The 25,462-nt window shown below is 39.4% G+C and overlaps 1 protein-coding gene across 1 annotated transcript in view; it reads right to left on the reverse strand.

The window, feature by feature from the left end:
- Nucleotides 1-25,462, reverse strand: part of LOC135992583 (uncharacterized) — a 77,220-nt gene that overhangs the window by 16,518 nt on the left and 35,240 nt on the right. The window contains exons 3-4 of the mRNA XM_065641907.1: nucleotides 7,538-7,675; nucleotides 1,322-1,362 (exon numbers count right to left, since the gene is read on the reverse strand). Coding sequence (XP_065497979.1) covers nucleotides 1,322-1,362; nucleotides 7,538-7,675 — 179 coding nt within the window. The remainder of the gene's footprint in view (nucleotides 1-1,321; nucleotides 1,363-7,537; nucleotides 7,676-25,462) is intronic.

Consider the following 25,462-nt stretch of genomic DNA (forward strand, 5'->3'; position numbering starts at 1 on the left):
TCTTTTTATGTTGAGCGAAGATATTTTCATCCAGCTTACTAATTCTTTATATTAATTAATCAAATGATCGAGACAGCCCTTCTAAATTCTGATAATTAATTTAGAATAGGATTAGTTTTAGAATAGAATACTTTCATTTGCATTGTAAGAATTGACAATCTAGCTATAGACTACTATTTCTATTCCTGGGACAGACTTAGTTCTGATCTAAGCTGTAGACTCCTAGGCAGCCATGTGATTGCATCACATTTGGTAGAGCTTTGTAGGGTAAACCTTGGGTAAGGCCTACAGAGTAGTTTGGCTTCATTAAAAGTGTTACAGGATGATAAGAAAACTGTGAATAATAGAGTTATGTCCATACTTTAATTAATGTAATTGTGGGAGCACTTTCACAGGGCCCTGGCTGGTCATAGATAACTGAGATCTTATAGTTCTGAAAGTATACAACTCTGTGTTTGCAGTTGATAAGTTACTAGTGTTTTTATCAGATGACCAGAAACAGATTAAAACTGTTATGTAAGACAAAGGAGCTTCTTATTTTATTTGAAATCTTTATCTGTTTTGAAATTTCTCAGCAATAGACATAGATAACGTTGATGTTCTGAATCTAGTGGAGCTCCACCTACAAATGAGAAAAAAAAAGTCCAGGGATTTTGCTGTCTTTCATAGCCAGACAGACAAGATCTGTCTCTATCATTCCATTAGGCAGGATTTCAGACTTCATCTGAAGTGGACCACTTCAGTAATGTAATAGCCTCAACCTGAAACAAAAAAATTACTTTCAAAATAAATTCCTCTGCTTACTAGTACATATTAATCATTAGCCCAAACCATAGCATTGTGTCTTAATGAATGGATGTAAATCATGCTGCCATCACAAATATACTTGATAAAATACAATCTGACCTGCTGTATCTGAATCATTTTGCAAACTAATTTTTTATGTGGATTAAAAACAGAAACAAAAAACTCTTCAGGAGATTATCAGGTCAATGGTACAAACATGCTATAAAATAGGTTACCAATTCAATCTTTCAGAAAAGCAGACATATGGTTAAACCAAGCTCAGATTAACTGCATTTTATTTTAGCTGTCCCGGTTCTGATATTTTGGAAGAAATCTTCATGTATATGAAAAAAATTATGGCAAAAGAGCTTTAGTAATGCATTACAAGCTTATTACTTGCTTTCCAACTGCAACATTAATACATATATTCTATGAGAATTAAAGCAACATTGACAAACATTAATAAAACGACAAGGATGAAAGGTACAGGCAAATATAGTGACACCGTGTAGACCTCGAACTGGTCTCAACTTACTTTCTTTTTTTGGTCACTGTGTTGTCAAAGTCAGGAAATTCCTTTTGAAAAGATAGAGAAAAAAGTCTATGAAAATCAAAAATATTTAATCCAAATATAATATTTTCCTCACTGGAAAGGCACTGAATGATGTATTTTTAATGCCTGTTTTTCATATCCATTAACATTTCCAGTCTTTCTTTTTCCAACAGCTGAAGCTGTGGAGGACATAGTACAGCAGAGAATATTTGTAGTTGTGTGTCCTGATTTTAGGAGGTTTCAATATAGATGGCTCCAAAGAAGCTGACAACTGTAATACCCCTGAAAAACCAGAGAACAAGACTCTTATCCCAAGAATGAATACAATATTTCTTTCATAGTACCATTCTTTTAAATTTGATGAGGATAAAATGCCCACACATTACAATAGGATGTGGCTTTCTGAGGGACACAGAAGGACGCAGACTCTGTAACCCAGTTACATGCAGGGGAATGTGGAGGACAGCAGGAAACTCTCCAAATAAAATTGAAAGCTGTGCAAGTTGGCCTGGCAAAGCTCTGAGGGGCACCAAATCAGAACCAAGCCCTGGCCTGCAGGTATGATCACACAGCGCCCAGGGCCCAGGTGATACATACCCTGACAAGATGTGGGAAGGAAGAGAAGAGTTAGGTGGGTGTTGAAAGAGCAAACAAAGGGTGTCTCACTCTGCAAGTGATGCCAAAACATCCCACTGCATCTTTGCTGTCGCAGTTACCCTGGGACTTGGAGTTAATTTTAGCTTTAAGAAAACCCGAGGATGTCATGCTAGGACAGAAGAGATCTCTGATCCCTATACTGTTTTGATATCTCCTCAGACAGAATATCAAAGCACTGTATGAATTTCATATCTATTTCTTCCAGCCTGGAAAGAAGAAACTGGGATAAAAGTGTTCATGATGAATGCCACTTCAATGTGCTGTGCAACAAGAGGCATTATAAAATAGATCTACCCAGTCATTATTTTATAAATACAAAAACTTCATTGTATGGACCTATTTCTCATTATTTAATTTCTTTCTTTCATGTAGTACTATCTACATCTGCATAGCTCTGACCATAGTCATTTTAAAATGACAAAAAGCCTGACAAAAAGCCAAAACATGTACTACATAAAACAATATAAGTGCATAACTGGACATTTTATATTTTTCCCTTCCTCTAGGTAAAAGCCATAGTAGACTTTTTTTAAGCTTCTTCAGGAGAGTGCATTAAGAAAACTTTGTTTTACTGCACTGAGGTTGCTTTAGCCAAGTGTAGTAGGTCCTGTTAGCAACTGGACATTTGTGAATGCTAATAATTGTATGCAGTTTCCATTGAATATTTTTTGAATGTGTAGATTTGTTCATAGATGCTGTGTGCAAAAGTGTATGTAGAATTTATCCTCTACTTCAAAATACTGCAAGCAACGTGAGATAAATTTCTCGCTGAAAAGAAATTCAGCATTTTAGTCTCAGAACAAATCTTTTCAATAGCTCTAAAGAAATTACTAGTTGAGGTGCACAGGCACACAGAGAAATTGAAAAATGTTGAAAAAGTTATTTTGAGGCTCTTTTAAAAGGGTAGTGTCAACACCTCATTAAAAAATAACAAATATTTTATTTCAAAGAAGCTCGTTAAAGGAAGCATTACACATAGAGGCCAGAAACCAAAGGATATTGTAAATTAGAATCTGTATATGATACAGGGAAAAAAAATGGAGATAGGGCCCTCTCTAAACCTCAGTATGGCCATATACCTGGAAAGACTATTAATTCCTGTCTTCACATGCCAAACACCTGGTGTGGAACATGAAGCATTGGATTGTAGGTTTAAACTTTTCCTCCATGATTTGAAACCAATGTTTCAGTATCAGTTCTGTAAAATCCAACAAAAGATGCATTTATGGCATTATATCATACAATGAGTCAATACTGATGTGAGCTTACTGGATATTATGGGATGCAGTGCCACAATGAAACAACAGCGGGCTGAAATGGCCATTTAAAAATGGCACCTTTTATTCGACACACCTCTTCTTGCTATGTTTGAATCAGCTGGCTGAACTGGCGTAAAAGAATAAGTTTTTAAGTATCTCTTCAGTATTTGGTTACACTTATTGTATGTAACTTTAATGTGAAACTAGAAATTAAGCAGTTTTATAAACACATTTTATCTTAGAATGTAAATTAAGATTAATCTAGACTCTACTCTCCACATTCTCTGAAGTGCATAATTACCTTGTTTATGGGAACAATTATTTCCTTCCCTATCCCAAACATGAACAATCTCTTTCCTGAAAACAAACTGCACATGTGGAAACTCAGCATTATGAAATTATTAATAAAATCCTTTCTTCCCTGCTTTTATCTAACAATTCTGAATTAAAGAACTGAATAAGTCCCTCTGGTGTCTACAAGCTGGCTGAGAAAGCTCCTGTGTCTGTTAAGACCGGAGTCCGTTAAGACTAGCAAACAGGGAAATTATCATTTCAGATAACTAGCCCTCTTCTTTCCCTCACCGGAATCAAATGCCAACTATAAGACTGCAGATTAAAGCAGGTATCATGACTGATTGTGATTTTCCTGGCAATAATTTAGAAAGAGCGATAAATTATTTGGCACTTTTCTGATATACAGGGTAGTCAATCATATCATGGTCAGCAGTTCAAAAATATCTGGATCTCATGACATTTGGAGATTGAAATCTGTCAGGAAATACATGAAAATAGTTTTGATACTGAAGACTATTTTTTGAGAAGTTTAAGACAGCTCATGAGGTAGAAAACTGTAACATCAAGCTACAAACAGTAGAAATTCAGTTTCTTAGTTAATAGCAGAGTTAAGGCAAACAGCACCCATATGATTCATTACTGTTGGCTACCAGCTGTTTCTGAGGAAGGTCTGATTCAGCTTTGCTATGCACAATTTTCAAAAACAATCCAAAAATCTGTTTTTGTTCTTTCTGTCTGACAATACTACTGAAGCTGAGTAACAGGCAAAGTAAACAAAAAGTTAACAGGCCAGTTCCCTGAGAGGATTAAAATCAAAAGGCGTGTATAACAGGCACAGGAGAGCACCATATGAACCCCAGAGTGGGAACATCCTAGTCAAAACATTTTGTATACTGAACAGGATTTCTAAGTTATTTAGAGGACAAGGCCAGTGTACACGGAGATTATTCTTTGTCCAGGATGTGTCATTTGGGGCAGGTATTTAGACAGCAGCAAAAATAATAATGGTTCAAAAAGGTGCCCAAAGAGTATGTTCACCGAATTATGTCCTGCACAGCTTCGGTGAACACAGTACCCTATATTTCCCGTGTTTCCAGAAGAATGTCACAGCCCAGCTATGATTAGGACAAATCACAACAGACAAGATAACTGCAAGAAAATAACTACCTTGCTGCAGTATAAGGAAAAATTTCCTCTAGCACTAGCCTTCCTTTTTTAAGTTGAAAGGAGCAGACCTTGGACGCCTGCCCTCTTGATATCCAAGGTTGTATAGAAAAAAGGAAGGAGGCAAACCATCCTAAGGAGGAAATGTGCTGTGCCAGGCTGCTCCACCCTGAGGAGATTTAACAGCTCCGTGGAATCTGCATGGCTGTGGTTCAGGCAACCATTTAAACATACACTTGAGCCCATACCTACTTAGCAGTGCACTTAAGTATATGCATTACTGAATAATGATTGATGGCTGCATCAGGGCCTGAGGGAGCCAATAATGCTCTGAATTTATCATGCTGTGGGGGCCGCCCTGCAGCCTGGAATGAAGTGACGGAATTAAAAATGGGAGAGAAGTACAAATGGGCTCAGTTAATAAGCTTAACGGCTTCATCCAAGGTGTAGGTCTAATAACTCACATGCTAGAAATAGCAGATAAGATTACACATAGTCCTTTGGCCTTAGCGACATTTTTTCCATAGGTCTTACTGCCGACATGCCATCACTAATCTTGTTTTCCATTTCCAGAGAGTATTTTATAAATAATCATGTTGATTCTACAGCCAGCACAGTGACACAGCATCCAGCCGTTATTTTTAGTTAAGTGCTGAGCTGAATATTCTCTCAAAACAGAACAAAATAAAACCCACAGCCAGTCTTAAGAGGCTTCTTGTTAATATCTAGTGAGTCAACAGTTTGCTTACTGGTTTAGCATTGCTTTTATTGATGATGAAATTTAAATTCAACGATGAATAAATGTGCCATCACTAAAACATCCCCCTTAGCAGAACAGAAATATGTGATAAGAGTTAGCAGAAACCAAAGTCTGGATTCTTCTATTCACTGCTACATGGACTGTGCAGTGCTATCCCACGAAACCAGCACTGAGGTATGTGAAAAATGTTTTGTTACAATTTGTTCAGAATATCGTACAGGATTTTCTAATTCTACACTAGTAGCAAATCTCCTTCTCTAGGCTGGCTCAATGAAAATAGCAAAAAAATTATGAAGCCTAACTCTATACTAATATAATGAAAATTCTGAAGTTATACTGCCAAATCAGAAAACAGAACAAAACAAGAAAAGGCATGTAACAAGAAGTAAATGATCACTGTAGATTTAATTCTTAGTCTTACACAATGTGAAAACTATAGCAGAGCACTATGCTATGGATGTGTCCTTACCATACCTTGACAAAATAAAGGATAATTTCTGGCACATAGCTATTGCAAAATATATTAGAACATCATATGTCACAAGCTGGGTACAAACAAAAACAATGAATCTGCCTTTAATTTTCATTTTACTTTGTCTAAACCTTATCCTACAGATAAACTTTTCTAGGACAAGGAAATATTAGTGTAGCTGTCATTAACTATTAAGGTGGTTTGCAGTCACAGCAAAGGAGAGAAAGACTGAATGGATGTAGGAGCTGAACTATAATGTCCGCCTTTGTTAGGAGGATGGCATGGTTGTGTAAAACAGCCCTAGTGAAGTAGCTGGAGCTTCATGCAACTGAAATACTGCAAGCATGCTAGGACCAGGCTACAGCCATATTTGACAACCGTGATTAAACACACTTAGCTGGAACAGTGTAGACGTGGCTTATTCTTACAAGAACAAGGTCACAACCTGATAATGGGGAGAAACCTGTCATGCAGGAGAGCATCTCCCACCTACTGCAGTGAGATTATAATGTAGGCACATTGCAGAGCTGAAGCTCGTAGATCTGTGCTGATGATATGAGGAATCATCTTGAGATCTCTGCACTGCTACGCTCTCAAAACCAGGACCATTATATAAAACACCAAGGTGATTATCTGGAAGAGAGAGACATGCACAGAGTGAGAGGGTTGCAGCAGAAGGGTCTGAGAAGAATTCTCCTATCCCACCAGCTCCAGCACTCTCTCCATGCCAGTCCTGTGTGCAGACCTGCTTTGCAATATTTGCGACACCATAGGCCCAGCAGTCTCATAGGTATATGGTACCTAACCCAGAGTGCATATGAGTAAAGCCTGGCATAATTTCTGAAGGTAGGACAGTCTCTCTTCTTTGAATAATGAACAACCTATTTTCTTTTTTTCCTTCACCAGACTAAATCGTATGTTGTTATAGTAATTATAAATGAAGAAGCATTGTAAAGGAGAGAACAGAGATCATTAGATGAAAAAGATTATGAAATGTAATATGCTATGTTAAGGTATTTGTCAAAACCTCAATGATATATTATACCAATAACATACCAATAATAAAGGATTAAGTAGGAAAACACTATTTAGGAAGAAAACAAACAAACAAACAGAAGACAACCTCCTTCACATGTTTCCCTAATGAGGTCTTGTAAAATGTAAAGGTTATTCCAGAGGCCATCAGTTACAAAAATCATACAACTCATGCTTTAGAAATGCATTTTTTTGTTAATAAAAAGTACAACCAAATACACCCATAGTATATCCTGCAGAGACAAACTCTACTAAAACCTGTACCCGGAATTTTCATATGCTATTACTTGCAAAGATAAATTCCTTTGTACAGTGAAGCTGCACTAATCTCACTTTGCTGCTAGCTGTATAGAAACTCATGACCTGTTTTTCGAGTGTGCTTGTTAAGACTGGACAGAGATCAGGTCGTTGGCTACAGAGGCGAGATTTGAACAGTGGCTCTAAAGAGCCTAAATAGTTCAAACTGGCAGTTAAGCCAGCTGAATCCACGTCCCTGCATACAGAGTTACAGCTTTTTGTAAAATGCATTGCATATTTTGCAACTAAATTTTACTTACCAAAGACACAGCCCTATCGGGTGGTCCACAGTTCACATGCGTGCTCACTGGAGTGCTAGCCCGACTGTCAATCGTGGTTGTATCCTTGGGTTCTTGATGTTCTGGGACAGGCTCATACAAGCTGTCCATTGAGCCCTCCTAAAATACATTTAAACAAGTTTTCAAAGATGAACACTTATAAACACATTTAAAAAATAGTAATTTTTAAAAAATAGTTGATGCGATTTACAAAATAGAGAGTGATTTTCCTCCCCTATCTTCTGAACTCCTTTATTTACTTCTTTCTCTTAAAAAAACACATAGAAATTGATTACAGTTAGTACCCAAATGCTGGACTTCACAGTATCATGGCTTAGATTCCACAGATTGGCAGGGGTAAAGTTGAGTGTACAGCAAAAACGAACATTATCTTCTCAGGCATAAAATCAGGTGTAGGTGTCCACATGAACACTACATGAAAATTCCTGTTGAAAACTATAAACCATGAAACTTTCTATATAAACTATAAAAATATTTTACAGTTAGTACATCTTCTTAATGGGAAAAAAGTTAATTCAATGCCGAAAGGTAACCTTCTTCCTTAGAAAGAAATGGAAGAAATTCTGCCAGCTCCCAGAGTTTGTGAGTCATTATTTAGGTACCCAAAATAGTGAAAATGTCCGGAATTAAAAATAAATTCCATTTGCATTCAAATTTTTGAACTCTATGTTATAATGCATATGTAAGGGTTCTTTTCCTCCAACCACCAAGAACTGAAACATTTTAGCAGAGACTAAGGTTTTCACATTTATCCCATAACTCCAAGAGTCAGGATTACATATACACACCACTATTCCATAATTCAGGAGTTAGATGAAAGCAGATGGCAAAACTAAAGCCACTCTGACTAATGATCCTAGATTTTAGATATTGCTACTTTGATCTGCACTGAATATTTTCCTGATGAATTTTGATTACTGATTTTAACTGCATTAATTAAGGAATAAATCAAATTTATAGCAGTGTGACTTGCTGCAGAGCAACACCATTAAAATTAACATGGTATATTATAATTTAAAAACATTTGTTCCTTTAGTACAGAAGGTAAACACAGATGTATATTTGAAGTCATATTGTTAAAATGCAAAGCTTTACAGGCAATATTATTGACTGGTGAAACAGCAGCACAAAGACATGACTAATTTTCATAACTACAATATTTATCTATGGATCTTTATTTGCTTCAGTCTACTAGAGTCTTAATAAGCCGAGATAAGTGTTGTGTGAGACATATTACAAGTTGAATCTCTTGAAAATACTCAGATTATGTACTGGAGTTTATTCTAGGAACTAACGAGTTAGTGTTCCCCAGGAAAGTGGCACATGGCTTAGGAAGCACACTGCACATGGCTTGTGCTCCTAACAGCCAGCCAAGCCTGGGTTTTGACACCAACTGTGTTTGTTCGTCAGAGTAACTATAGTGCCATGTAACAATGATGGTTCAGGCTCCCGGTCTGAAGTTGTGGACTGAGCATTTCTAGGCAAAAATGTTGAGTTTAAAACTTCGTTATACACTTCCAGGGTTCTGCAATGTAAATGCAACAACATACTTCTCCCTCAATAGGGAATAACACAGGACTATGGTGAAAAGAGTATTTAATTAAGAGGTGGAAGCATGAAAGAGAGCTTGTGTGAAAGAAGGAGCATGAGAGAGAGAATAAGAGAGGAAAAGGAGAGTGTGGCTGAATGAGAGGAGAGAGGAAGAGGGTAAGAAAAGAGAGAAAAAGAAGACAGAAAGAGAGAAAGAAAAATATATAGTGGCAAGAAGGGAGGAAAAGAGCAAGAATAAGAGAGGAAAAAGAGGAGAGACAAGAAGAGGGGAGAGGTAACAACAGAGAAAGTTGAAAAGATCATAAGGGGGAGCATGTGAGAATGAGTTCTCAAGACAGGGGAAGAGGGAGAGTGTGAGAAAGCTTAAACAAGACAGAAAGCTCATGTGAGAAAGATGGAGCTCAAGGCTGCAAGGCAGAGCAGGCATGTAAGAAAAAGCAAATATGCAGAAAAAGAGCAAGTGCATGTGAAAGAGTGAGGGCATGAGAATTAGGAAGTGCATGAAAGATAGTGAGGGCACGAGAAAGGATGCATGCAGGAGCAAGTGGAGCATGTGAGAAAACAGGAGTGCACAAGAGAAAGAGCACAAGAAAAAGTGAGAGCACAAGGAAGAGCAAACACACAGAAGAGAGAGCAGGTGAAGAAGAGAAAGAAAGAGACAAGATAGGAAGGAAGAGAGAGAGAATGCATGAGAGCAAGTGGGAGAAACCATGAGAGGGAGTGAACAGGAGTGAGACAGGGCAAGAAAGAGGGCATGAGTAAGAGATATCACATGAGAAAAAGAAAGCTTGCTTGAGGAAGACTGAGCATAAGAACACAGGAAGGGATATGAGTTCATGGGGAAGCATGTGAGCGAGAGAAGTGGAGAGTAAGTGCATTGAAAATAGCAAGTGTGTGTGAGGAAGAGCCAGGGAATGAGAAAGAGGGAGGGCACCAAAAAGAGTGAAGGCATGGAAAGGAGCAAGGGTGCAAGAAAGGCAGGGCACTCAAGAAAGGGAATGCACAGAAAGAGTGTGAGCATGGAGAAGAAAGTGAGCAAGAGAGCAAAGGCATGAAAAAGAGTGAGTGCATGTGTGCAAGAGTGTGTGAGAAGGACCATGCAAGAAAGAGGGAATTAGAGAGTAAGAAAGAGAATGAGTGGAATGGTGCAAGAGAGATGGCATGAGGAAGAAAATGACCATGAGGGTGTAGGAAAGCGCAAGTGCATGGTTGCAGGAAAGGCACAAAGTCACAAGAAAGAGTGCAATGTTGTGAAAAAGAAAGTGAAGGTGCAACAAAGAGACCAGACATGAGAAAGAGAGCGAGGATGTGAGAAAAGGAGTGGACATGAGAAAGAGCGTATCGGTATCCAGAAAGAACAAGTGTGCAAGGAAAAGTCAGCATAAATGAGGAAAGAGTGTGAGCATGACAGAAAGGGAAACGGAGCGAGAGAGGAGGAGCAAGAAAGCAAGAAAGAACAAAACCCAAGTAAAGCAAGAAATATTGAGAGAGAAATAGGAAAGGCTGGACCAAGAGAGAGAGAAAGAGCATGTGAGAAAGAGTGCTAAAGAACAGAGGAGAGAGTGCATGAGAAAGATCAAATGAGAAAGAAAGCCCACATGAGAAATAGTGTGAGGGCATGGGAAGGGGCGGGCACAAGAAAGGAAGCCATAAGTATGGGTTGAAGTACATAAAAATGCAAGAGCATGGTTTCATGAGAAACAGCAAACATGTGCGAGGAAGAATGAGGGTGTAAGAAAGAGGGAGGGCACAAAAGAAGCAAGTCCACAAGAAAGAAGGGGCACTCGAGAAAGGAAATGCACAAGAAATAGAGGGAGACAGCAAAAGAAGTAGAGATCGCACAGGTGTGGTGGTGGGGAATGCAGAGAGATGGAGTGAGAAAGCAAGCATCGGGGTGTGAAAAGGATCGAGCACAAGGTTGTGAGAAAGTGTGTGAGGGCACAAGAAAGTGAGAATGTGAGAAAAAGACAGGGCATGAGAAAGTACAGGTGCATGCAAGAAAGAGTGAGCACACGAGAAATTGTCCATGAGGGGGAAAATGAGAAAGGAAATACAAGTGAGAGAGTGAGCACATGTGAGAGGGAATGCTCACAAAAAAGAGAACACTCATGTGAGAAAGAGCAAGCATGAAGGCACAGAGAAGAGCAAAAGTGTAGGAAAGGCAAAAGCACAGGAAAGGGTAAGTGCTTGAGAAAGAAAGTGTGCCAAAGAAGTGCAAGTATGCATGAGCAAGGGTGCAAGAAAGAGCCCATGTCAAAGACAAGAAAGAGAGTGCAAGAGAATGCGAGAAAGAGAGAGTGTGCTGGGAAAAGATGGCATGTGAAAGAAAAATCAGGCAGGAGGAAGTAAGCATGAGGGCGTGAGAAAAATGGAGTGAGAGGGTGCAAGAAGGGGTGTGAGGTCAGAAGGAGGGGCATGATGGTGTTAGAAAGGAAGCACTGGCACAAGAAAGGATGTGATGTCCTGAGAGAAGGAGCAGGCACAACAAAGTAAGTGTGGGTGGGAAAGAGAATGCACATGAAAGAAAAATATAGGAAACAGAGTGAAAGAGTAAGAGAGAGGGAGGGGAAGAGTGAGAGAGAGGGAAAGAGTGGGAGAGATCATAAGACAGCTTAAAAAGAGGGAGAGAGATCATGTAAATAGTGCAGAGAGAGTGTGTGTGAGACAGAGGTGGCTCATAAAAGAGAGATTGTGCAAGAAGAAGAAAGCGTGTGCAAGAAAAAGAAAGCGTGTGCAAGAAAGTGAGCATGTGGACATGAGAAACAGTGAGAGTGAGGTTATGAGAAAGGGGATGAGGTCATGAGAATGGGGGACATGGTGTAAGAAAGGGTGCAAGGCCATAAGACAGGGTGTGAGAAAGAGAGTGAGTGCAAGAAAGAGTAGGACAACTTGTAAGAAAGAGTGCACATTAAGATATGGCAAGTGTGTACAAGGTAGAAAGTGCACACTTGTGAGAAAGACAGCTCTTGAGAAAGCTGGAGAAAGAGTGCAAGAAACTGAGCATGAAGGCATGACAATGAGTGACCATGAAGTCTCAAGAAAGGGAGCAAGGGCATGAGAAAGGGCATGAGGGTGCAACAAAGAGAGTGAGGTCATGAGAAGAGAAGCACATGGGTGCAAGTGCAAAAACTATGTGCAAGAAAGAGAAGACACAATAAGATACAGCTGTGAGGGCACAGGAGAGAGACCTAACATGTGAGAAAGAGCAAGTGTGCAAGAAAGAGTTTCAGTGTGTCCAAGAGATGGCAAGAAAAAGATCGTGTCTGAAAGAGAGTGAGAAAGAGGAAGAACGAGGCAGGGAGAGGAAGAAAGAAGGAGAGACAGAAGGAGTGGAGGGAGATAAAGCTCAAAAAGTGATTGAGGTAGGGACTGCACTGGAAATCAAAAGAGAGAGTATGGCAGAAGAAGAGAAAGCATGCAGGAAAAAATGAGTGTGAGAGCATGAGAAAGACCAAGAATGAGGTTAAGAGAAAGAGTGTGAGGTCACAAGAAAGGTGGTGAGGTCACAAGAATGGGGGTTGTCAGAAAGGAAGTAAGAAAACAAGAAAGAGAGCAGGTTGAGAGAAAGGGAACAAGCCCAAGAAAGAGCATTATCAACTGAGAGAAAAAGTGCATGTGAGAGAAATGGAGCTAGATAGAGTGGGAGAGAGACAGAGAGATAAAGAGCCCCCAAGCAAGAAAGCTCTCAGGAAAGAGAGAGATAAAGCTTGCATGAGAAAGGATGGGTGTGAGGGCACAATAAAAAGATTCAGCACACAGAAACAAGAGAGAGCAAGCATGCAAGAAAGAGCAAGGTTGTTATAATGGGGAAGGGTGCAAAAAATAATGACACAAGAAAGGGAGTTAAAAAGTGCACACATTAAAAAGCGATAGAGAGGGAGAGATGAAGCGAGGAGACAAAAAGGGAGAAGAGAGATGAGGAGAGAGAGAAAAAGAAAGAAAAAGATGAAGTGAGAATGAGAGGGGAGGGGAAACAGGAAGAGTAAGAAGAGAGAGAAAGAAAGAGAAAGAGGACAAAGAGTGAGGCAGACAATGAGGGCATGTAAATGAGACAGGGATTGAGGGGGAGACAGAATACAGTAATAAGGCAGGGTGTTTAGGCAAGAGAGGTGGTGTGAGAAAGAAAGTGAGCACAAGGGCATAAGAAAGCGAGAATAAGGTTGTGAAAAAGGGTGCAAAGTCATGAGAAAGACGGTAACATGGGAATGGGGCACAGGCATAAGAAAAGGTACAAGGGCACAAAAAGGGGTGCACAGGTGCAAGAATGAGGGAATAAGAAAGTGAGAGAGCAAGAAAAAGCATGATCATGTGTGACAAAGAGCAAGTGCACTTGAGAAAGTGCACGTGTGCATGTGAGAGATAGTGAGTTAGAGATCGGGCCAAAGCAAGAAACAGAGAGAGATGAGGACACAAAGATAGAAAAAAAGAGAAGGATAGAGAGGAGGAGACCAAGATATAGAAAATGAAAGAGAAAATGAGTGTAGGGGGAAGAGAAAGAAGTAGTGAAATGGAGAGAGAACTCAAGAAAGAGGGAGTTTGTGTGCAAGAAACAGGGAGAATGTAGAAGGGAGGGAGAATGTAAACATGAGAGAGTGACTGCAAGGGCATGAGAAGGAGTGAGAGTGAGGTTGCAACAAAGGGCATGAAGGTGCAAAACAGGTTGTGACAAAAAGCATGGATATGAAAAAGACAGTGACCACAAGAAAGAATATGATCACTTGCAAGAAAAAGCAAAGGTGCACAAATAAGAAATATACGGAAAAAGCGGGAGAGAGGAAGAAATGGACAGAGCAAGAGAGCATGCGAGGAGGGCAGAGAGGGAGCAAGAAACAGGGAGAGTACAGGAAATAGAGAGGTGGCACAAGAGGGAAAATGCATGCAAGAAAGCTATCATAAGTGGGTAAAAAGGAGCGAGCATGAGTTTGTAATAAAGGGCACAATGGCTTGTATCAGAAATAAGGTGGCCAGTAGGTTTAGGGAAGAGATTGTCCCCCTGTACTCAGTGCTGGTGATGCTGCACCTTGAATCCTGTGTCCAGTTTTGGGCCTCTCATGACAAGAAAGACATTGAGGTGCTGGAGAAAGTTCAGAGAAGGGCAACAAAGCTGGTGAGAGGTCTGGAGCACAAGTCTGATGAGGAGCGGCTGAGGGAGATGGGGCTGTTTAGCCTGGAGAAAAGGAGGCTGAGGGGAGACCTGATCGCTGGCTACAACTACCTGAAAGGAGGTTGTAGCATGGTGGGTGTTGGTCCCTTCTCCCAGATAACAAGTGATAGGCCAAGAGGAAATGGCCTCTAGTTGCACCAGGTAAGGTTTAGACTGGATACTAGGAAAAAATTCTTCACTGAAAGGGTTGTAAAGCGCTGGAACAGGCTGCCCAGGGAAGTGGTTGAGTCACCATCCTTGGAGGGGTTTAAAAGTCATGTTGATGTGGCATTTAAGGACATGGTTCTATGGTGGACTTGGCAGTGTTAGGTTAACAGTTGGACTTGATGGTCTTGAAGGTCTTTTCCAACCAAAATGATTCTATGGTTCTATGGAATATTACAAAGTCAAGAGAAACAGCATGAGGGCATGAGAATAAGCACACAAACATGCACAAGAAAGGATGCACATGACAGAAAGAGGGAGGAGAGAGAGGAGACAATAGCAGAAAGAGAGATGAGAGAAAATGAGAGGAAGAAATGTAAACAGAGAACAATAGACTGAGTGTGAGGGTGGTGGAAAGGGTGGACACAAGAGAAAGTAGAGGAAAGTGTGCAATGTGTGTGAATATGTGAGAAAATGCAAGTGCAGAAAAAAGAGTGAGCACATGAGCAAGTGAGATCATTTGAGAAAGGGAGTGCACAAGAAAGCACGAGTGTATAGAAGAAAGGGAGCACAGGAGAAAGAGAGTGAGGGCTTGAGAAAGCAAGAAAAGGATAGAGGGAGTGAGCAAGGAACAGACAGTGTGAGAGTACACGTGAGAGAGAGGTGGAAAGACAAAGAGTGAGGCACAGTGCAAGAAATACTGTGTGCCTGAGAAAGTAAGCATGAGATTGTGAGACTGACTGAATGTGAGACTGCAAGAAAGGATGTGAGGCTGTCGGGGTGCAAGGTTGCATGAAAGGCCATACACTTTCAAGAAAAGGCACAGTGTTGTGAGAAAGAGTGTGAGAGGCTGCAAGAAAGGGTGTGAAAACGTGAGAAAAGGAGCGGGCACGAGAGGATGTGCATAAGAGAGTGAAAGGGAAAAAGAGAAGGAAAGAAAGAAAGAAAGAGTGTGTGAGAAAGCAAACGCTCAAGAAAGCGGAGAGAAATAACGTGAATAAAGACTGTGCTGGAAAGAGACTGCATGTGGAGAGAGGTGGCATGAGAAATTACATGCAAGGGCATGAGAAAGTATGAGAGCAAGGTCACAAGAGGGGGCACAAGGTTGCAAGAAATGGGGTGGGTCATGAGAAGGGGCATAAGAAAGACAGTAAAGGTGTGAGAAAGGGAGTGCGTGCAAGGAAGAGTGACTGAGAAAGAGCAAGCATGTGAGAGCGATTGCGTGTGAGAATGAAAGTGTGAGAGAGCAAGAGCAAGAAGAAAAACATAGTGCTAGATAGAGAAAGAGTAAAGGGAGAGAGAGGGAGCTTTCAAGAAAGCACTCAAGAAGGGGAGAGAAAGAGACAGTGTGTGGGAAAAAAGATAGGGATGGAACAAAAGAAGTGAGAGAGCACAAGAAAAAGCTTGTGCACAAATCCAAGCATGGGTATATAAGAAAGAGCACAGGGTCACAAGAAGGAGCATGAAGTTGTGAGGATGGCAAGGGCACAAGACATGAAGTAGGTGTACCAGCATGATAGAAAGAGTAAACATGTGCATGAGAGAAAGGATGATTGAAAGAGGGATAGAAGGAGAGAAAGAAGGGGGAGAGAAGGAAGGGGAAAAGGGGAAAGGAAAGAGAGAGAGAAAAAGATAGAAAGGAAATGAAAGCACGTGAATAAGATTATGCAGGAAACAAAAACATGGCAGGAGAAAAAGAAAGTGTGTGCAATAAGGTGAGTATATGATAAAGAGTGAGAACAAAGTCACAAGAAAGGATGCAAAATAACAAGAAAGGGGTTTGAGAAAGCACATATGGGCATGAAAAAGGTTCAAGAAGGGGAGAGAGAGAATGAGGTCATGAAAAGGAGGAGTAGGCATTAGAAAGATTGTGACCATGTGCAAGAAAGAGCAAGTATGGGAGAAAGAGCAAGTTCATGTGAGAGAATGAGAATGAGAGGGTGAGAAAGAGTGGGCATGCAAGAGAGGAGGATAAAGCACATGTGAGAAAGAGTGAGTGTGAAGGTGCAAGAAACACTGGACAGGAAAAAGGGCATGGGCACAAGAAGGCATGAGCACGTGCAAGAGAATAAGTGTGTGCAACAAAGTATGTGAGAAAGAGCTAGAGCATGAGAAAGGCTTGTGTGTGAGAAAGGGAGAGACTGATAGAAAGTGGGACTGGAAGAAAAAGAGAGATACTGAGAAGGGTCACAAGAAAGAGAATGCAAGAATATGTGAGAGACAGTGCCATCAAAAAGGGAGCATGAGAATGAGAGAACTTGAGGAACACAAAGAGTGAACACAAGGGCACAGGAAAGGGTGGGCTCAAGAAATGGCAAACATGCGGGGAAGAGCAAGGGGACAATAAAGAGGGTGCATGAGATAGTGGGCTCGAGTGAGAGCAGGCACTAGCAGGAGTGAGTGCACATGAGAGATGGGGGTGCGAGAGAGGATGGCCAAGAAAGTGAGTGCAAGACAGGGACCATCCATGAGAAAGCACCAAAGAGTGAGAAAGAGAGTACCTAACAAAGTGCACCTTCAGTTTACAAAAGAGTTTCCTCTGCTGACTGGTCTTATACTTTGTAGGAGGGAAATATCAAAAGAAATAACTTTCAGGGCAACACAAACTTTTTAACTGAAATAAAAATTTTCATGCTTCCTGGGTTTTTTTACTTTAGGTCTACTTCTATAGCAAAAAACATGATGTCAGTAAAGTTTTCCATTTCACACATCAACTCTTTTAGTCATCCAGAGCACACTAAACATCACAGAGCAATATGAGTGATAGCAGAAGAAAACATTAACTTGATTCTGGAGTAGTTAGTTAGTACATTTACTTTCTCCTACATGGGATGAGAAAGCCTTTTGAAGCCCTTTGCATCAGGAGTTTTATGGGAGAAAACATCCTAGTTCAGATCCAGAAGAAAATAGTTGTGTGTAGCTCTTTTCTTTGCAGGATATTATTATCATGGCGTGCAGAGACTAGATTGATCATAAAGCAGAGAGAGGTGCATCTAATAATGCAGTCAGGTCATTCTCCAGCTCAGTGTTTAAATGTGAATTCCTGTGTGTGGTGGGATGATAGAAATCCAGCTAAAAAGGACAAAGAATATATGGAGATGATTACATGGGAAGCACTACAAAGCTCAACCACTCAGCAATCTTCTACTCACACTACACTTTAGGGGATGGTCTTTCACATTCAGGGAATCCTTCTTTGTTGAAACACATATTTTTAAGTCAAATCCATTGCTGAGTGACATCATGTCCCAATAGTCATATCACCATTAGTGTCTTTCTATTTACTCTGTGGTTTCTTTAACAGATGGAGGCTCTCCTTAATTAATAATTTCTCTATTATACCACTTTTATTAATACTTTCTCTGCATCTTGCACCATAGAAACCTTAGTTTCTAGCACCAAGGGCTGTTTCAGTTTATAACATTAAATGTAATACATTTTACATTGTGCTGTCAGCATATCTTTAAACCAACTATCAAAATAAAATATATAACTAACTCCATGCTACTGAAAATCACTATGATGATTAGACTTTCACTCAGTACTTAACTTTATGGTTTACTAGCAAAAGTGGTGGTTAGCGAGCTACCGTATGGAAGATAAATAGACAAATGCAAGGGATATTATTTGACTTAAACCATAAGATCAGTGCTCAACTTGAATAACTGATCTGAGCAACACTGTGACTAGAAGTATTGTATCCGTTCTCTACTGCCCTTCTTACACAGGTTTCTGAGATACAAGGTGTCGGCACCTCTTAAGTATCTGAAATTTTCCGGTCTTCTATTAGTTCTATTACTACTGCTGCTGTTCACTGCCAAAGAAGGTAGGATCTAGTCTTTAAGTATGTATACTTTATTAAATGGAGCCTTATTAAAAAAAAATCTGAAAAGCCTGTTATTTGGGCTAAGCGTACAATTGTGGTCAAAGATGACTCCCTCTGAGGAGACGCTTCTGCTGCTTCTAGGACTAAATGCTACCAAACCAGTAAAAGTACACCCTGTCAGAAAAGATAATAACTCAGGACAGGATTAAATGATAGTGTTCCAGGTGAATTGGTGTTAAGCCCAGTGTGCATATCTTGGATATCAGAGAGTTGACTCAGGAAAATAATGTAAGAAAAATATTCCACCTTAACTGAAGTGCTTGACGATTCAATAATGTACTTTATTTCTCAGATTCATAGTATGTTGTCATTTTTTTAGGCAGAGTATCAAAGTAGATGATTTGGCAACATAATTTCTTGCAATCCATACAGAAACAGTGCTTGATTTGGGCAACTCTCTGTATATTGTCCATAACACAAGCAGCATCGTTCTGATTTAATTGTCTGACATGCTAAGGACCATAAGATGGAAAAGACACTGCAAATTCAGAGTCTGAGGCTTACCTTTTTACATGATACATCTACAAAAGAAGCTACATTTCTGCTTCTGATTGTTTTGTAAATGGAAAAGGGACACACGGTTTTGAAGGCACATCTAATTTGTCTGCAAATCCCTTGAGACCAAGGCAATGAGTCTGACAAAAAATTAATCTCAGTTGAGAAACTAAATCATTCTGAAGTCAACTCAGGACACAAAGTACTGTTGGAGAAATACACCATGCTGGAACACTCATGGCTAGGAGATCAAAAGGCTCTCAGGTGGTGACAGATTGGAGTAATTTCTGTCTGCCTCCCTGGGAAGGGCAGAGTCCCATCCAGGCTCCAAAACCCTTACAACCCTCTTGTGACTCTTGAGTATCTTCAGCCTCCACATCACCTCTTGCTAGACTGGCCCATAACATCATGCTAAAAATATGTCTCAGTTTTGTGGAAAGGTATGAAAGCAAACTCACAGAGAGTCAAATCCAACAGCATAAACTGATGTTCCTTTAGCTTACATAATAGTACCACCACTTTGGATCATCCAGAAGTCTGGTTCTACTCTTGTCATTCCCTCAGGTTGTAGCTTACTTCAATCACTATACTCTGTAGGGTAGAAAACTATTTTCTGTGCTATAAAGCAACGTATTTTAAAAATATATGTGTATGTACACACTCACACAAGCACACACCTATTGCAGTGTGAAGTCTTGTCAGTCAGTCTCTGTAAGGAAAAAACTTCCATGATAATACTGGTTTTTCTGAAAGCTCTTTTTGTTCTGTCTGACGATAGTCTAGACTTCTCTTCCATACTTTCAGGTTTAGCAGTTACTCCAGATGTTCACTTAATGTAAAACAGCAGTGATTTATATTCATCAGTGGCTATTTGCATCTACGAAGGAACCAGCTCCTCTAGTGTCTTTGAAAGATGTCTTCAAAGCCTAATTATTTTGTTGTTGTGCATCACTTCTGACTTGCTTCTCCTGAAGAGAAAAATACCCTCATATTGATATTTCAACCATTTTGTTGCCAGCCGTTTCACAGTCACAGGCCGACAAAGTAGCTAGTGTACATACTTGGACCACCAGCTTATTTCCAAACTGGACAATCTGATTACAGAAAGAAACTGCACTGTCTGGCATGAATAGGGAGGACTGCACAGGGCTCTGAGTTTTATTAAATACATTAGTGACCTATGAATTATCTTTAGATCTTGATAACTTGTGAGATGTTTTGAGAGGTGCTCGGAAGATTACCGCAGCAGACAGAATGGCTCCCGTGGAAAGCGTGTGTGGAACGAAGGTTATCTTCTTAGCAGCAATCTTTAAACAGAACCAATTATTTCATTACAGAAACTATTATGGCACTAGCTTTCACTTGTCTGAACCATCCATTATTACTGCAGTCATTATCTCTCTCACAAAAACTCGAGTTTTTGCACACCTGGTTTAATAGAGAAACTGCAACTTGACCCACTCTCACGCACACAACCGAACTTGCATTTTGTTTAAATGTGGATTTCTCAATTGATGCAATGCTCAACATCTTTTTAAAAAGAGAACCACACAGAAAGCAAGAAGCTGCCCCAATGGAACAATAAAATATTGACACAACAGTTCTGTCCCAAAGAACTGCAGGAATTAGAATTTTCAAGCTGTTACAGACTGTACCACAAAGCCATTGTTAACTTTGAACAAATACACAGGTATTCACATTAAACTATGATCAAAAGTGTCATTGAATTCCCACAGAGTTATTTTTTATGAGTGACTCTTGCCACAGAATCCTAAAATACCACTGCATTTTACTTTAAGTACTCCAAAACAGCTTTTAATCCTTATGATGTGGAGAACACCAATACTCTTCACTAAGATCGCATTAGCAATCAGGAACAACAGTTTACACAAAGTAGCTCCCCTATTTTAATTTGTGTCTGTGCAGTCTGAATATTTATTTTTATTGTTCTTTCTAAACATATAGGGAAGATATACTAAATATCTGGACAAAAGATGAAAAATGGGCAAACAGTTCTACTGTGCTGTGTAAATGCAGCAAATATACTAGTCTAATTACCACTACTAATACTGAGAATTGGTATTGGCAGATGGTTAAGCTTTAAAAACAGAAACAGTTTCCCTGGATTTCCTATCGCAATTTACCTGTTCATTCTGACCAGTTCTCTCAGGGTAAAGAAAGAAAGGGGGAAAAAAAAAAAAAGAATAAGGTCTTAAATCAGCTTCTCTGTCTGTGAGTAAATATTGCCATATGACTGGATTAGCCCTGATGACTATGTATTCATGCTCAGCTAATAGAAAACTAATGCTTGTAAAGTTCTAGCAGTTCTCCCAAACTACTTGAAAAGGAAAACAGATACTGCTGTCTTGAAACAAAACAAAACAAAACAAACTAGTTTAAAGCAAATTATAGCATACATATATTTAGTAATTTTAACATACACATGAGATGTTTTACTGTGTTGGGGTCAAATGCCCTATGCTTAAATCTGCATGGTTTTGTAATAGTCATGGTTCATTTATTACATGATTTTTACTTAATCTTATTTTTACTGAAGTATATTTAGCTATGTATAGTTTCTCATCCATAAACTTTAATCTCTGCTAGAGAGATTCAGTGTCATTAAAAAAGCCTTGCACAGTTTGTGATATAACACCTTGACTTTTTCCACCCAAGCATACCCACCACTTCAGTTTATCAACTCTGCAACCAGCTAAATAAAAACATGTCTGTACACTTACCAGAGAAAAACAGAAAAGATTCATGTTGTTATTGCGATCCTTTCCAGCACCCAAAATTCTCCTCCACAAACTCCGGCTGCACAATGCAGCTCCTCCTTGCTGTCCCAGCTGTTTGTACATCTCTCCCTGGAGATTACTGCAAGATAAAATCCCTGCAATAATCCACTGGATTCAGAGCCCATTATCAAATGAGACAGGCTTCTCCAGGCCAGTACAAACTGTTTTCTGAATTAAAGAACAATGTTTACCAATGAAACAAAAGCATGGTCTGAATGATCATGAACTCAGAAATGCTCTCTGGCATGCTGTTGCTTCCATTTAGTTTATCATCTAATAGAAACAAAACTCTTTATGCCTAAGACCACTGCAACATACAGCTAACTCCAAGGTAAATCTTCTCAGCTTGCTGGGATTATCAAAAGACACTCGGAAATTCTTGGAAAACACTGACTTTCTATACAGATGAATTAATTTACAAAATTCAATAATGATTGTTGAATACATTTTGAATGAAAGAGCCTTACTTAAGGACCTTGGAAAAGAAACCTGTGTGGCACAATCAAATTATCTAAACACAAACAAACAAACAAACAAACCACAAACAAACAAAACCAACCAAGCAACAAAACCTCACACTCTAGATCTGTACGCTAAGAATAACTACCAAACTGATGTCTGACATGCTGACTGTTTGATGATGCAGGTTAGGACTAAACTGATTTTGTTATTAGAAAAGAAGGCAAATCTGGAAATTAAAAAATTTGGAGTATTCAAAGCTGATCCATGGGTTATAATGAAAAGTATTATAGTCTATATGTGCAGGCAAGTGAAGGATAAGCAATTGTAAAGAAAAACTGTAGCCTATGTCACTAACTGGCATAAATCAGTAAAATCCCAACACCCGTAGTGGAGTAGAACTACAGCCTGAGGAAGAAACAATGATGAAAGCACTGTGAATATCAAATTGTTTCAGATTATGAAATATTTGAAATTAGACTGGTTTTGGAATAATGTTGCCTCTCAAACCACAGTTTATTTCCCACAGCTCTTATGTGGATGCTGTAATATTAATATTTGGTTACGTGAACAAGCAGCAGTTGGTACCAAAGAGAAGAGCTGAAATTCACCACAAATGGAAAGGCAGCATCAATTTGTGACCAAGATCTTGATTTCCTTTCTTTGGGCCCAGAGCTTCATGTTTGTAAATGTCAAGCATTTGGAAAAACTGAAATAACAGCACAAATCTAATGTGCAAAGTAGTATGAAAGTACTGATCAAAAGAAAGTGTCCTGTCCCAGCTATGGAGAATCATGGAGAATTGCTTTTTTTTTTTAATGCCTATTTACACTAATAGCTATCTGGAAAACTCCAGAAAGACTGAGGAGCTACTAAAATGAGAATATATAATCAGCAACCAACACCTAAGTAAGTCGTAGGAATGTGGTTTTCATTCAGACTGATTTAATCTCTTGATTTTGGATTGCACCTTTTGTGGGGGTTTTGATATGCTTATTTACTCTGAAACCTTTAGGAGGAAGTTTCTCAATCTTATACCACAGATCCTTAAAGTAAGAGTAGCTAAGAAAGCACAGATTTTATACTGAGCTATTCAGTTTTCATTTTGCTTTTATTCATAGACATGCAGAAAAGAGAATAATTTAAGAAGAAAAATGAATCAAAAGATAAAAACGAGCCTGTATCTACACTTACAGACATATACACATATGGGAAGTAACTAACGCAGAGCTGTACAAGAAAACCTTTTATAAAGAGAGATAAATGCTCATCTGGAAACTTTCTAGGGCATTGGGCCAGCTCTTGTTTCAGTTGTTCTTGCTTCACCATTTGGACAGGTGCAATTCATCACATCAGGCTTGAAATCTCATGAGCTAGGCACTGTTACATTGGAGTAAAATGTGAAAAACAGAGGCGGGCTTTTCGCAGATACAGAGATGGAGACTGGAACTGGGAGTTATACCAGTTTGGACTCTGTGGATGTGCCTCCTGAGTGCATGCCCCAGATGACTTGTTTGACTTCCTTCATTCTCTGAAAGGCAGAACTCCAGAATTCACTTGCTCTCATTTCACATCCTGGTGAATCCATCCTTTTGTTTCCAGCTGTGTCAGCTCTCTGCATATATCTGTACTGAAGGCAACAGAGTGACAGCATTGGGTGAAAGTTATTCAATCATGTTTAAAATATCCAGTTCAAATATCCCACTTGAGAAACAGAGAAAAGTAACCTATCCTGATTTCTATTCTGCTGGGCTAATAGCTTTACAAAAAGTAGTTTTCAGTGAAGACTTCAAGTGAAATACAAAAGCACTGCTGCAGATATTCTAGGTGGAAGCCACTAAAACCTTAAGACTAAAGACTGCAAATTTATTATTATATGGGTTTGAGTACTTACAGTGCTAAGAGTCCTCTTATGAAAACGTAACATTTTAAACCTCTACCAATTCACTGATATAACCATCTGTAACAGTCAAGCTTGTTGATAGGCCTAAACTATAGATGATATGACCCATCAGGTTCCAGCCCTAGGCTAATGTACGAACTACCAATTGCAAGGAAATTCCTAATAAAATAATTAAAATAACATGCAACAGCTTGTGATTGGTTGATCAGGATGAATAATATAAATAAAATACTCAGCAAGAGTTCTTAATACTGTGTTATATCACAGCTGTCCATGTAAAAACGTGAGCTTTGAAAATAATTTAAAAAATAGTAACTAAGTAGAACGAATTTGAAGGTAACATCAGTATTGTGAAATCTATGCACATTTTCTCAGATATAGAGTAATTTGCAGCAGTACCAGCATACCAGAACAGCAAACCCACACTATAATGAGGGTACAGAACTCAGTTTTATTGAACAGTAAACACTTGAACTTTCACTTCCTAGTTCTAATCTTGCACTACTGTTAGCATTTAATTCCACTACAAGATCTCTACATTTTTGGGCCCTGCATCCTTGCAAATAGTTCAGACACATTAAAAAGAAAAAATGCCCACAAATCAGGACTTTCACATACAGAGGTTTCTATTCCTGCACAATGAAAAGATTTCATGGCTGCGATCTCTAGGCATCCTTGGCCTTTTCAGGAGACTAGATTTCGTCTGTGCATTCACAGTAAGTGGCAACCCATAATCTAGCTTGGCATACAAGCAGTTAAGGTTGAACCACGACTGAGGTACTCACAATTCCTCCTTGGCTCCAGGTCCCCAGTGCTATGCTTGTCATTCTACTGGTGAAGTTTCATCTGTGACTATGAGAACTCACCAGCAGAGCTGTGCAACTCACAGATTTCTTCAGTTTGCTGGACAAAGGAAAAATAATGTGTTAGTAGTTGTTAACCTGGACACATTTCAGTAAACCTAGAATTAATATTTGGCCCTTTTTTCTTCTCCCTTCCTTTTTTCCTCCTACAGCATATCTATCCTTAATGAAAAGACACATCTATTTCTCTTTTAATCATCTTCTATTGATCATCTGAGTGTCTTCATACAGATTTAAAACTTAGAGTAACAATGCTACTGTCTCAGTACGAATGTTAAATATGTAACTAATCATATGCTAAGTGATCACATTTCTCTATTCACTCCACATAAAAGGCTTAAAGGCTAAATTATTTTATCATGAGCTCAGGGTAAACACAGTGCATTGCTCCTGTGCTCCCCAGGCTATCCTGGTGGGAACTGGGAGGTTTAGAAAAGAAGTCAGTTAGAGGCTTCCTCTTGGCTCTCCCATTTCTTTGGAAAGAGACTGACACTTTCAGCAAGTGTCTACTCAATACGCCACCTATTTTCTAACATGTGAAGGTGACCATGTAGGTGGCACACTGGATAAAGCCCCTGCCTCATTTCACCTCCTTCTGTTCACTTAAAATAAGCAGATGACAA

The sequence above is a fragment of the Caloenas nicobarica genome, chromosome 1 (genome assembly GCF_036013445.1).
Source record: "Caloenas nicobarica isolate bCalNic1 chromosome 1, bCalNic1.hap1, whole genome shotgun sequence".
Taxonomy (NCBI): Eukaryota; Metazoa; Chordata; class Aves; order Columbiformes; family Columbidae; genus Caloenas; species Caloenas nicobarica.